The sequence below is a fragment of the Chrysochloris asiatica genome, unplaced genomic scaffold, assembly GCF_000296735.1.
Source record: "Chrysochloris asiatica unplaced genomic scaffold, ChrAsi1.0 scaffold00199, whole genome shotgun sequence".
Lineage (NCBI taxonomy): Eukaryota > Metazoa > Chordata > Mammalia > Afrosoricida > Chrysochloridae > Chrysochloris > Chrysochloris asiatica.
Genome location: NW_006408717.1, coordinates 3,769,114 through 3,783,636, shown reverse-complemented (window position 1 = coordinate 3,783,636; position 14,523 = coordinate 3,769,114). Strand labels below are relative to the sequence as shown.

The 14,523-nt window shown below is 39.0% G+C and overlaps 1 protein-coding gene across 8 annotated transcripts in view; it reads left to right on the top strand.

Moving 5' to 3' along the window:
• Positions 1-14,523, top strand: part of APP (amyloid beta (A4) precursor protein) — a 374,547-nt gene that overhangs the window by 285,429 nt on the left and 74,595 nt on the right. For all 8 annotated transcript variants that reach the window (XM_006872475.1, XM_006872472.1, XM_006872474.1 and 5 more), the window contains one exon: positions 106-205. In XM_006872475.1, the coding sequence (XP_006872537.1) occupies positions 106-205 (100 nt within the window). The remainder of the gene's footprint in view (positions 1-105; positions 206-14,523) is intronic.

The window sequence follows — 14,523 nt, the reverse complement described above, 5'->3', positions numbered from 1 at the left end:
TTAGTATTATTTTGGGAGTTTATATTTGTATGTAGTGCTTAGGTAAGGAAAATAACTATATTCCTATCACAGAGTGGCTTTACCTGGACCTCACCCCCTTTGCAGGTTATGACACACCTCCGTGTGATTTATGAGCGTATGAATCAGTCTCTCTCCCTGCTCTACAATGTGCCTGCAGTGGCTGAGGAGATTCAGGACGAAGTTGGTAAGTAAGCCGTTTTTCAAATTCTGTTCATGGAAATATATACATCACCATCTTTAAATCCATTCAGAAGAAAACTGGAGATGAGTTCTCCATCACGAATCACCAGGGTTCAAATAATTGGAAAGATAAAGAACAGATTCCCTTTCACAGTGAAACTGTTGTAGTATGGAACTAGCTCTCACTTTAACGATTACATCACTTTTTAATTGTTCATACTTATGAAGCTTGAAGAAATATAGCTTGACCTATGATATAATTGTGGAATATTGAGCCACATGGTATTGAATTATATTTGTCAGCTTTTTGTTTTTCTAATTTAATCAAACTTATAAGATTATGTTTTGGCGCGCTACAATTTTTTTTTTAAACAGTACCTTTTTTCATTCCTTAATTCTTCACCTCATAAGTGGCATATGATCCCTGTCTTACAGACAGAGCATATCAAATTCAGAATAAGTAACTTTCTTGCTTTTTGTTACACATACCTTGAATAGCACAGTCGAAACACAAAACTATGATTTCTGACTTCAAAGTTATTTTCAATTAAATTGCAACTTTCTTTGATAATTAAAAGAAAAAGTGCCACCACTTTTTTTTAAATGTTATTTATTTTGAAATAACCAGAGAGTCATATGAATTTGAAAAAACAATTCAGAGACAAGTGTATAACCACCCTTCAGCTTCCTCAGTGGTAACATCTTACATGACTATATAGTAGTACATGAATAAAACCCGGATGTTGACATTGTACACCCCATATCATGTATGTCCCTAGTTTTCCTTAATGGCATCATTAATATTTGATGTAAGTGCTCCCAAATCTGTTTTCTTCAGAAAGGGAAGAGTATCATATATCATAATTCTTGGTAAACACTGCAAATGCTCATGTTTGTTTAATTTTCCCCCATAACTGTACTTCGTGGTGGTGGTGGTAGTTTGCCATGGAGTTGGTTCCAACTCATAGAGACCCTGTACAGGGTTTCCGAGGCTGTAAATCTTTACGGGAACAGAAAGCCTCATCTTTCTCCTGTGGAATAACTTGTCATTTTAAACTACTGACCTTGAGGTTAGCAGCCCGACTCGTAACCACTACCCAACCAGAGCTCTTTATAACTGTATTTAGGTAACAATTATGTTAATGAATCTTTCCATTATAATGAAGTGTATATATAGTAGTGTGGCACTGTAGGATAAGCACTGGATTGCAAAGTCAGTTTGAATTGCAAGTTTGGAGGTTCAAACTCATCAACTACTCCTTAAAAACCCTATACAGGGTCTCTAAAAGTAGGAATTGACTTGACAGCACTTACAAACAACAACAATAATGCATAAGGGTAGGAGCATGGTGGCTCTGTAGGATAAGCACTGAACTAAGAACCTCAAGGTCAGTGGTTAGAGCCCACCAATTATTTGCAGGAGAAAGATACGGATTTCTGTTCCCTCAAAGATTTACAGTCTCAGAAACCCTATACATAGTCATTCTGAGTCTGAGTTGGAACCTACTCAGTATCACCTATATGAGTGAATTGATGAGTGAACTGTTTTAATGGCCTCAGTAACAAAGAATGCTTAAAGTACCATGGACTTTCAGAAGAACAAGCAAATCAGTATTTAACTGCTTTCTTAACAGTTTCTATCCTACCAGTATTCTTCTCCAACACAATAACTCAAATGCAGCAATTTTTCTATAGTCTTCTTTATTCATTGTGCAACTTTCACAGGCATATGAGGCTATTGAAAATACCATGGCTTGGGTCAGCCATATCTTTGTCTTCAAACTGTTATCTTTCTCTTGAACACACAGCAAAATATATACTAATTTATCAGTTCCTACTTGCACAATTCAGTGTTATGGATTACGTTCTTCAAGTTGTATATCCATTCTCATCCTGCTTTCCCAAATTATTCTTTCCTCGTTAACATAAGTGCCTTGAATAAGAACTGAGGGGTTCACTTAACCTAGAACAGAGGAGGTCCTACAAAGCTCAGCCCCTACTACAACTCTCAGAGATATCAGACCACCTTAAGTCTAAAAAGTCTCATGAACTAAATGGACTTGGTCTAAAGTGGCAGCCCCAATTCTGAAGAGGGAGGAGAGCTAGACCTCAGCAGGAAGCTAGGTGAAAACATTTAATGTTATAAGGAAGCCTCCCACATTTGAGGGGTTGCCAATAGTCCTGTCCCTACACTCCACTCTCAGGACCCCTGACAGGACTAGGGGGAATTGCAGCGTCCTGAATCACTTCTAGGGAGGTGAGGGCTTTAGTCTGAACGATAAAGATACATACCTGCTTCCAGACCAACTCAAGTGAGTAGGAATCCCAAGCCTTTCCTAGAGTCAAGTTAGAAGCCTGAGTGAGGAATAAAGGGGCCATCAAATTGACAACTGTGAGATCTCATAAACCCTCATCCATCTTCCAGTCAGAGTCCTGGATAAGCACCAGGAGCCAAGGTTGGTTTGAACCTCAAAGTCAGTGGTTCAACTCCACCAGCTACTCCTCCAAAACTCTACAGGGTAGCTATGAGTTGGAACCAATTCAACAGCACTTAACAACAATAACAACATAAACATAAGGACTCCTGGTGTGGCACTATAGGATAAGCACAGGACCGTGAACCAAAAGGTCAGTAGTACAAAACCACCAGCTGCTCCTCTGAAACCCTATACAGTGTCACTCTGAGTCGGAACCGACTCGAAGACAACACTTAACAACAACAATGTTAACATAAACTCATTACTCTCATACCTTTCTTATCTAATCTTTTGAGTTGTTGCAGTTTGAGTCCATATAAATAGTTTCTAAAAAATCACAGTGCTCAAGCAGGTTTTCTTTACTTATTAAAGATAAACTATTAGTTTATATTTTTTATTTCAGTTTTAAAGATTATATCAGGACATATGTACAGTGTCTTAGTTACTGACTGCTGCTATGACAGAAATACCACAAGTGGATAGTTTTAATCTCACCGTTTAGGAGATTAGAAGTCCTAATTCAGGACGCCAGTTCTGTCAGCTCTAGAAGAAGGTCCTTGTCTCTGAACTTCTGCTGCTAGGTAATCTTGATATCGCTCTTCCCCTACCTTTAAGAGGGTCTCAGCAGCACAGGGACCCCAGATCCAATGGATGCACTCCACATCCCATTTTTCTTTCTTGATTATACTAAGAATCCCTTTTAGTGTCTCTCTCCTGTTTTCTCCTTCATAAGATACTCCCCTGACATTGGATCAGGTTAGTGACCTGAGCACACCACCTTACCAACTGACTGGTCACATCAGAAATTGATCATACAGAATGATTACATAAGTACTAAATTAATGCATTATATAAACTGCTAAACCACTGAGAATCATAATTCAATCAATGGCATACATCAGTCGTCATTGCTACATTATTCACAGTAGCCCAAAGATAGAAACAACCTAAATGCTCATAGGGATGAATGAATGGACAGGTAAAATCTGATTTGCACATACAATGGAATGCTACTTAGTTAGAGAAGCAAAGTCCTAATATGAGCTTTATTTCTGTGAGACATCATTTTAAATGTTACCAGTAATACCTAACCGTAGGGATTTGATTTATTACAAAGGACTAGAAAGCCGATGACCATTATTTCACTTGACCAAGTAATTATGGTTTGACATTCTTCTAATTAAGTTATTAGGACTTAATTGTATTCAACAATATAATACAAAAATCATTAGCCACAGTTCCATAAAACAGACAGTTATTCAGATATCTTGAATGCTGCAAATGCTCAAAAATAGGACAACACAATAAACTTCGTATCTGAAGACAGAATATTTGTGTCCGTGACATCATGGAGGTTTCTTCTAAACAGGAAGAAGCACAAACCATTAAGCTGAATTCAGAGCATGTTACTTTACAAGATATTTTTGTTATTCTAAGTATACTAGACACCAAATGCTTGAAGATACTCTTTTAAATGTGTTTTATATGGAAGTTTGGATGCTTCCATTTTTAAGTGGCTATTTCCAGAAAGAAACAGAAGCTTGTGTTAATTATACTTGCATTAATTAAGTCTATGTATCATTTGAGCTCCTAAAACTGCTAAAGAACACTCGCTGGGGAGAATGGCTTTTCTGGGCTGAACTTAGCGGTCTTCTATGTTGTCGTGGTTAAGTGCCATCAAGTCAGTTCTGACTCATAGTGACCCTGTATATGGTTTCTGAGGAGTGACTGATGGGTTTGAACCACTGACCTTGTGATTAGTAGTCCAGTGCTTATCCTACAGCACCACACCAGAACTCCGTTGTTGTTGTTAAATGACATCAAATTGACTTAGACTCATAGCAACCCTGTGTAGGGTTTCGAGGAGTGGCTAGTGAGTTTGAACCCTGACCTTGTGGTTCAACGGAACTTGCTGTGTCCCAGGCATTCTCCCACAATACCACATCAGGAGTCCCCAGGACCCCCTGATCTTCTTTCATTTGAAGGACATTTGAAAAACAAAAAACTTGCTGTCAAGTAGGGATGTAGCGGAAACAAGATTGCCTGTGGGTGCTAGTTATTAAAGTGATGGGTATTCAGTGGTTCCCTGTATTATTTTGGAATCCTAGTGTAGCGCTGTCCCCGCTGCAAGGAGCTCTGGTAGCGTAGTGGTTACAAATCAGGCTGCGAACCTTAAGGTCAGCAGTTCGAAACTACCAGCTGTTCCACAGGAGAAAGATGAAGCGTTCTGCTCCCATAAAGATTTACAGCCTTGGAAACCCTGTACAGGGTTGCTATGAGTTTGTTCCAACTCCATGGCACACAGCCACCACCACTGTGGCGCTGTAAGATGAGCACTGGACTGCTAACCACAAAGTTGGCAGTTCAGACTAACCAGCCACACGTTGAAAACCCATCGAGTCATTATGGGGTCGGAATCAACTCAGTGGCACTTAACAAAACACAAACTATATTTACTTTTGTATATGTTTGAATTTCTTAAGACAAAAGTTTTTTTTTAAAGACAATTTTGTAAGTCTGATCTTCACAGATTTCTTCCTGTTTATATCTTGTATTCTTTCCAATAGTCTCTTATGAAGTGTTTTGTTGTTAGTCTGATTTGCATTCTTCTGCCATTTTGGTATATAATTAAACTTTAGATTTGAAGTGTGTTCAGTGCAAATAAGAATGATGCTAAAATTCAGAACCACTAGCAAAAGGACAAAATCTGAATATACCTGCATATACATGAATGCTCTGTGTATAAATGTTTGTGCTTATACATGTAGACAAATACATGTTTAATGCAATAAAAATATCCAGAGTATAATATAGTAGTTTGAGTAAGTAACAGTAACAAGTGCTCTCTGGATGAAGGGTTTTTTCCCAGTCTGGGGATCTACCTGTATCTTTAGCAACCTCTGGTAGCGTAGTGGTTGTGAGTCAGCCTGCCAACCTCAAAGTCAGCAGTTCGAAACTACCCAGCAGTTCCACAGGAGAAAGATGACGCGTTCTGCCCCCATAAAGATTTACAGCCTCGGAAACTCTGTGCAGGGTCACTATGAGTTGGAACTGACTCCATGGTACTTAACAACAACAACAACAAGGAACTTCATGCTCCATTAGGAAAAGATTCTTTATTATGGAGACAAAATATAGGGAATAAGGGGAATGGGACCATGCTAGAAAGAAAGAATACTATAAGCAGAGTTGGGAATTGACATCAAATTTATGAACACAGGAAAGTGTTAGAGAACAGGGTTCATCAAAGCAGTGAATTCTGGCCCAGGCTAATTTGTCACTGCAAAATGAATGTGGCGTCAAACCATCACACCCACTACACTTTCTACTCAGCTAGGTTCGATAATTCATTACAATGGTCACACAGAACTCAGACACCACACTCACAGTTATGGGGTTTGTTAGGGAAGTTAACACATTGTAGTACAGGATATGAAAATGCTCAGGACACAGTTCTCAAAGGCAGGAGAGCCTCTCCTCAGACAGGCCCACAGGCAGGCCTCTCTCTGCCTGGCTAGTGTTACAGAGCTCTTTTAGGGATGCCAATATATCTCACAGGACACATCACTCCATGGTAAGGTAACCCACAGTCTGAGGGCCTTGGCTCTAGCTCCATGAGTCAGTCAGCAAACTTAGGCCCCAATTAAGTGCCTTGAGGCACCCCACTCTGCATGTAAGCCTCTTGCCCAAAGCCATTCAGCGTTATTTGTTTTGTGGGCTGTGAAATCCACCACTCTAGTGCTCTGGCTCTTGATTCTGCTGCTTTGCTTCTCTGGCCCTCCTCTGGTGTCATAACTTTATGGCCCTGGATCAAAGAGACTCAATGGGCAGGGATCTCGGGGTCCCAAGGAATGTGCTCCACAGCTGGCTCTTCTTTGATGCTTCTGTCTTCTTCTAAGTTTTTATCATCACAATTCTGTTAACAATCACAACTGAATCATATCATACATCATTATCTTCCCACACTTTCTGTTACCCTACATATCAGGAAACAGGCGTCTGGTGGGAGTTTATAAATACTAGGAGTCCTGGTGTGGCACTGTAGGATAAGCACTAGACCACCAACAGCAAGATCAGCAGTTGAAACCCACCAACTGCTCCTCAGAAACCCTATATAGGGTTGCTATGAGTTGGAACCGACTTAACAACACATAGCAATATGGCTAGAAGAGGCATTAAATATTTCACTGCAGCACAGTTGCCCAGCAGCCTTCACTGAGTAATCCCTTCTGTTTATGCAACTTTACTAACTCCAATAAATCCCAAATCTCCAAGTCTAACAATGATTTCCTGTTGTGGTACTGTAGGATAAGCACTGGACTGCTAACTGAAAGACTGTGGTTAAAACCCACCAACCACTCTTTGGAAATCCTACTTAGGGTCACTGTGGGTCAGAACCAACTCAACAGCAACAAATCTAGCGAGGCTTTCTTGTAATTCACATAAATTACAAGAGGGTAGGTGAATTTAGTGGTATCCTCCCCAATTTGCAGTTGAAGACACAGCACCCTGAAAGGCTACTAATTTGGTAACCACAAAAAGTAAAGTAATCAAAAATGGATTGGAGTCAAGGTCTTTTTGAGTCCTAAATTTATGCTAACTCTTCTCTCTCAGATAGAATTTTCTTCACTCAACCTCAGTGTCTAATTCACCTTGTATCCACCTCCAATATCATACTGTACTTTGTGTTTACTTATGTATCTACCAACTGCTCTATTCTTTGAGCTCTTCCAGGTCATGTCTTGGTCATTTTTCCATCCTCACCATCCAGCAGAAGACTTACTAGTTTGCAAATATTCAGTACTTTTATAGACAGTAGGTTGAAGCGAATCCCTAGCCTTCAGAGTTTAAAAAAAAAAAAAAAAGTTGCTTTCATATTAATTACAATTTATAGCCATCCCTTGTGTGCCAGAGTAAAACTCTGCTACAGATGGTTTTCAGTGTCTGATTTTTTGGAATTCCATCACCAGGCCTTTCTTCTAAAGCACCTCTGGGCAGACTCCAACCTACAACCTTTTAGTTAACAGCTGAGTGCAACCTTTGCAACACCCACAGACTCCAGGCTAAAACATCCCACTGCCATTGAGTCAATTCCCACTCATAGTGACCCTATATAGGGTTTCCAAGATATAAATCTTGCCCTTTAATGTTACGTAAATTTGTCCTCATTTTGGAAAAGATTGACAAACTCACAACAATTCTTCATCACAATCACCGTACTACAAGTACAGCTTTTAAATCAAAAAGGCTTGGAACCTTTTTGTGACTCCTGGTGTAACATTAGAGGATCAGCAGTGAACTGCTAGCCCCATGGTCAGCAGTTCAAATCCACCAGCTGCTCCTCAGAAATCCTATACAGGGTCACTATTAGTCAGAACCGACTCGATGGCGCTTAACAACAGCAACAAAGCAAGGCTAAATAAAAACTCTGTTCACCTGTTTAACTGGCCGGCACATTCTTAAAAGACACAGTTAAGAATGGATCTCTTTTGTAACAGGGGGACTGCCTGTATTTTAAGTAGCGGTTTAGGACTTTATTATTTTCATTCAACAAACGATAGAATCATGATTTTAGTGAAAATATGACTCCTCTTCAATGTCCATGTACAGTTTTAAACATCTTTGAATGCTTCAAAAAAGGTATCCCTTCACTCCTACTGAGTTCTGCTCCATCTTTGATTTGCCAAATTACTATTTAGAAATAATTGGTTTTCTTTGCTTTTCATCATCCTCCTTAAGTCTATGCGGAAAGGATTCTATTCTCTTCCTTCTCCGGGCACTGCGGTTCTTTATGAAAGTGCTTCATTTTGCAGCTATCTCAAGGCTAAAAATATCATAGCTCTCAATTCAGAGATGGATGTTTCACAGAATGCTCTAATAACCAATTTATGGGGAAGGCAGCAGGAAGGAAAAATGGGAAGGAAGGCATAATTGTTTCATACCCTGATATTTTGTTTTTCACATTCAAAATTAATAACAGCATGAATTATTATAAGCCAGATGTTTGAAGGCTCACTGGCTGTACAAATTCAAAATAAATGGAGTAGGATTGAACAAGGTGGCAAGCGATCAAGAAATGCTCACTGGTAAAAGAATGCTTATAATATTTTATTACAGCTTTACTGTGGCCTCTAATCAGTTGTCCACTGTTTGGAGGAAATGCAGCATGGTAATTTCAAAGACTTTCCATTGTTCGGTCCTAATAAACCCATTGAATTTTTGGGTTAATGGGGACAAAGTAGACTTGGCTTAAAATAGAATACTTACAGCATTTCCTAATCCAGCAAAATGGAACAGTTCTTACTATTGAGAATGTAAAGTGTCCTTTTGTGTTATTGTAAGTCAAGGAAAGGAAAGGAATCAAGGAAGGGGGTAAAATGTGAAAGTAAATAAGGTAAGAGAGCTGTTGACTTACTGAGTTCTTATTCTTTGTTTCATCAGAAATGAATTTTAGATATACATAGATCTTACAGCATGCATATTTGGAAAGAAGAACATTTATTTATGTCTTAATAAACCAAGTGACATTTTCCCTCTTGGGTTTTACATTAGTCTCAAGGCCCCTTGTTCATATTTTCCCCAGTATCCTTACCTGAAAAATAGGTGTATTCATTTCCTAGAGCTCTCATAACAAATTTCCACAAAGTAAATGGCCTAAAGTAATATAAATTTATTCTCTCACATATTTGGGTTTTGGCAGGGCCTTAGTCTCCCAGAAAACTCTAAGAGAAAATTAGTCTCCAATTCTGATGGTCCCAGGATTTCCTTGCTAGCAGAATCCCATTCATTGCCTCGTCCTTTACATGGCCATCTTCCCTTTGCATCTACCTGTCTCACACACTCTTCTCTCCTGGCTCTTCTCTCCTTACAAGGACCCCGTCCATATTGCATTAGGGCCCATCTGATTCCAACATGGCCTCATGTTAAATAGTTATATCTGCAGATATCCGATTTCCACATAAGATCACGTTTACAGGTACCGGAGAATAGGATTTCAACATACCTTTAGGGGACACAATTCCCTTGATAACAACAGATAAAGTCTATGTTTGGTTGTCTTTCTCTAAATGTCTATCTTTGTCCGTCTCTGAGCAGGATAGTTACTCTTCCAAAGTAAACCATCTACTTTATAAATAAACAATGATAATGCATTGCCAGTATACTTATATGTAACGTGCTTTAATCTTCAACATGTGAGGAAAGTATACTGTGAAGATAGCGCCCACATTTTCTGATACTTAGATTGCCAAGATGAAATGTCTCAAAACAATATGATACAGACATGCCAAGGCCAGAGCAGCCCCCATCTGGTAGACAGTCTTAAGGGGTTAAAAGCCCTTAAGTACTCATATTGGCTAGCAGAGATCTTTATATGCATTTTATACATTTTTGTGTTCTTTTTGGGAATGTGATATTATGTTAGCTGTCTTCTTCTTGCTCAAAAGTGTAACTGTTGCATCTGCACATGCAGAATATGTGTTCCCCAGAAGTCACTGATCTGCAGTCCTTTGAAAGTTGACATGTAATATGACATCATTTTTCTTGAGTAATTTTTATTCTTTCCCCTTCTGGAAAACAGATATTTTCCTTCCTTTATTTCGGATCAATAATATTAAAGGAAAAGTCACATCTTTTTAATCAACTTAGAAAGGATGCAAAGGGGCTTCAAAAAGTTCATGGAAAAATGAAATTAAAAGATAACGGGACTTTTTAAAGCCCCCTTGTATACACTCTAGGAAGAATGAATGCCAAAAAAGATTTCTTTATAAAGAAAAAAGCACATACGTATCTCTACATTCTGGCACACCAATTGTTGGCATTCACATGTATATATCAGTACAGTTTATCGTGACCCTGATGGATACTGTTTTCTTCATACCACTGCTAAGTGTCTCACTGTGGGTCACTTTCCAGTTGAAATAAGCAAAACTCTACCTGTTTTACATTATCATCAGCATTGCTAGAAAAACAGAAGAATTGAAATGGCAGTTGCAAAACTATTCATCAAAAAATGTATTTCCACTACTCTTAAGGTTTCATTTCCACTACCCTAGTTTATGATGTTTTCACAGAAGCCTTCAAGAATTTTGCAAATCCACAATGAGGAGAGGCAACCACTCCAGAATTTGCTAATTGTAGAAGAATGACTGACTATGAAGTTTTCAAACCAACAGTCAGCCCTTTTCTGCCAAAGGATAAGATTTCTTGAAGGCAAATAAATCTTTACACAGGAGAGCAAATTTCAGTCTCTTCTGACGTTCACTTTAGTCTTTTCTTTCTTTCCTGTCTTTTCAATGACTTTTTGCTTTTTTTCCTGTATGGTGTTCTTGATGTTGTCCCACAGCTCTTCTGGTCTTTGATCATTAATGTCTAATCCATCAAATGTTAAAACACACTGACAGAAGAGTGGTAGTGTTTAGTAGTAAAAGAATCTATTTAGCATACTGTCATTTTCATTCCAAAGTTTGGTGAAGTTCTAGTAAATTTCTTATACTTACACATTTGTAGTTGCTGTTGTTAGGTGCCATCAAGTCGGTACCGACTCATAGCAACCTTATGCACAGCAGAACTAAACACTGCCCAATCCTGGGCCAACCTCACTATCGTTGTCATGTTTGAGCCCATTGATGCTGCCACTTTGTCAATCCATCTTGCTGGGGGTCTTCCTCTTTTTCTCTGACCCTGTACCCTACTTAGCTGTTAAATGTCAATATTTTGTCTTTTTTTCCTGCCATTTGTTTATTCATTTTGCCTTTGGACACCTCAGCCAAATGGATAAATAAATCCTGATGCTATTCTTCCATACAAAGCTCTTCTGATTTCATTAATGATCCTGTGTGCTTCTAAAGTTGTTTTCCTAACTCACCAGCACTATGTCTAGCACTATAAATTGGAACAAAACCCCAAAAGAAATCCCAACTAAAATGATTGGAGAATGAAGTCATACCACAGTGGTGGCTGCTGGCCTACTTCCTAGCATGCAACTCTAGAGCAGATGTGCCCATATTTTTATGTGGCGTTAGTCTGAAACAAAGGCTGGTTATTCTGTTGGGGTTTTGTTGTTGTTTTCTCAAGCATCCACCTTCGAGCTTCATTTTGTGACTTGAATGAAGGTTTACGGAGCTTATCATCAGTTTTGCATTCAACAAATCATAGACTTTGTTTCATCACAATGATTATAATTCCCCTCAGTGTAACATCAACTATCTCACATCCCCCCTGTGTTTCCTTCTTTTCCAAACCATCTGAAATGTGTCCTTGGGTAAATGCTGCCCCTTTTTTCATCAGCTTTACATTCAACAAATGGTACACTTCATGTCTTCTCATAGATTACAATCCCCTCGATGTGATATGTCTTATCTTATCCCACTCCCTCCCTGTGTTTCTTGTTTCCACTCCTCCTTCCTTCCCATCACTTCTGAATTTTGTCTTTAGGTAAAGACTGTCCTTGTGCTCTCTAGTGGTTGATCATTCTATTGCATGTGTATCGTACTAATGTTTTAGACCCTATATATATGGCGCTGCAGGAGTCCTAGTGTGGTGCTGCCAGATAATGCACTGGACTGCAAGATCTGTTTGAACCACAAGGTCGGTGGTTCAAACTTACCAGGCATTCCTCTGAAATCCTATACAGGGTTGCCATAAGTCAGAACCCCTTCAACAGCACTTAGCAACAAACAACAACCTATACCTATTTGCGAGTCATGGTGTGACACTGTAGAATAATCACTGGCTCTCAAGAACAGTTTGAACCACAGGGTCAGCCATTCAAATTCAGCAGCCGCTCCTCAGAAACTCAATGGAAGGTCTTTATGAGTCGGCGCCAACAAGATAGCATTTAACAACAACAACAGTATACCTATCTGAAGTCCTGGTATGGTGCTGTAGGATAAGCACTGAACTGCTAATCAAAAGGTCAGAGGCTCAAACCCACCAGCCACTTCTCAGAAACTCTATACAGTGTCACTATGAGTCTAAACCAACTCTATAACAGTTAACAACAACAACAACATATACCTAGCTATTGTTTGAGTGAAAATTGAGTCACAATGGTGAGTTTAGTTTCAGACCTGAAGAGTGGTCCAGGGCCATAATCTGCTGGTTCCACCACTTTGTATCTGGCCAGTAAGCATTGCCTTTTTTTATGATTTTGAGTTTTGTGCCATTATCTTCTCCCACTATAGAACCTTCTCATGTGATCCCTTACTACATTTGGTAGTAGTAGCCGGATGCCAGCTAGTTCTGTTCTCAAGGGTCATGGAGATTAATGCTCCCGTGGTCTATTAATCCACTGGACTAAGCACTTCTGTGTGTCTTTGATTTCCATCATTCTCCTTTCCTCCAGACAGGAGAGATCAGTAGTTGCACCTTGGATGACCACTCATGAGCTTTTATGATCCCAGTTGCTATCTCCAAAGTATCATGTAGAACATTGTCTTTCTGGACTATGTTAAGCCAATTGACTAGGGTGTTCCCCAAGATTGTGGTACTGAGCTTCCAGGCTTATCAGCTCATTCCTTGAAAGTATTTGGCGCAATATCTAAGAAGTTTTCATAACCTTGTCCCCTGTATGCTCCACCATATTCATGGTTATGTTTGTAGCAAAGGTAAATTCTCATGAACAGCTAACCCAATGTCAAATTTCTATAAATTTGTGGGTATGCTCCCACTTTCCCTCCCAGTTTCAGCCTACATGTCTGTCCATGTATCTACCCTTTGTTGTTGTTATTAGGTGCCTTAGATTATCTACTCTTAGATTACTGTTATTGCAGAATCATGTAACAGTATTTATCTCTGTTGTCTTTAATTCTTGGACTCCTTCCTGTGTCTTTCCATGCCTCCATCATTCTTTTGCCAACTTTGCTCTTATTGTATATTACATTCCCCTTCACCCAAGTTAGCATGTCTTCCCTCTAATCGATGTGGCGCTGTAGGATAAGCACTGGACTGCAATGTCCATTTGAACCACAAGGGCAGCGGTTTAAACTCACCAGCCGCTCCTCAGAAACCCTGTATAGGGTCGCGCTATGAGTCAGAACCTACTCGATGACACTTAACAACAGACCCTCTAATCATTTAATTACTCCCCCTTCTCTCCCATCCTATCCAAGAATGTTTCATTAAGTGTGAAATCCTTTTCTTGACTTTTTACAATAATGGTCTAATATAATATGTGTTCTTTTGTGATTGACTTATTTCACTCAGCATAATGTCTTCTAAGCTCATCCAACCATAGGGATTTTTGCTATCCTAAATATCAATTAGGAATCCAAATTAAGATAAATTTGAAATGTCTTTATAAAGACCTGCTGGAAATGATTTGAATGTGTTTGCATATGAGATGGAATTTGGAAGAAATGTTAATGCACCTCTTGCTGTTTGACTCTGAAACAAGTTTTGCAATGCACAAACTTTCTGAAGCCTTATATCTATATTCCCTGAGTAAGCTGTTACTCTTAGCATTTCTCCTGTCATATGCATTACAACTTTCTTTAGAACATAAGCTGTAGAAACTGGGGCATAATGTCAAAAATAGTATAATCAATTTTTCAACTATTCCAAATTAAAAGGCATGTGTCCAAAGGAATGTTGAATTAGTATGAACCAAAATGCTATTCACAAAGTACCTTTTGGACTTGAAGTGAGAAACAGATGGCCAAAGGACCAAGGTCAGGCTGTTAATGAATTTCAGCTACTGTTGAAAGATGTATTGATCTATGATGGTGGATTTAAAATAGTCTGTTTAATGCACTTAAATTTTTATAATCAGTTATTTACATGTGCTTGTGGAAACAGGAGTTTAACATTCGTGTTTCTCTGAGACAGCAATTGGTGACTACCTGTA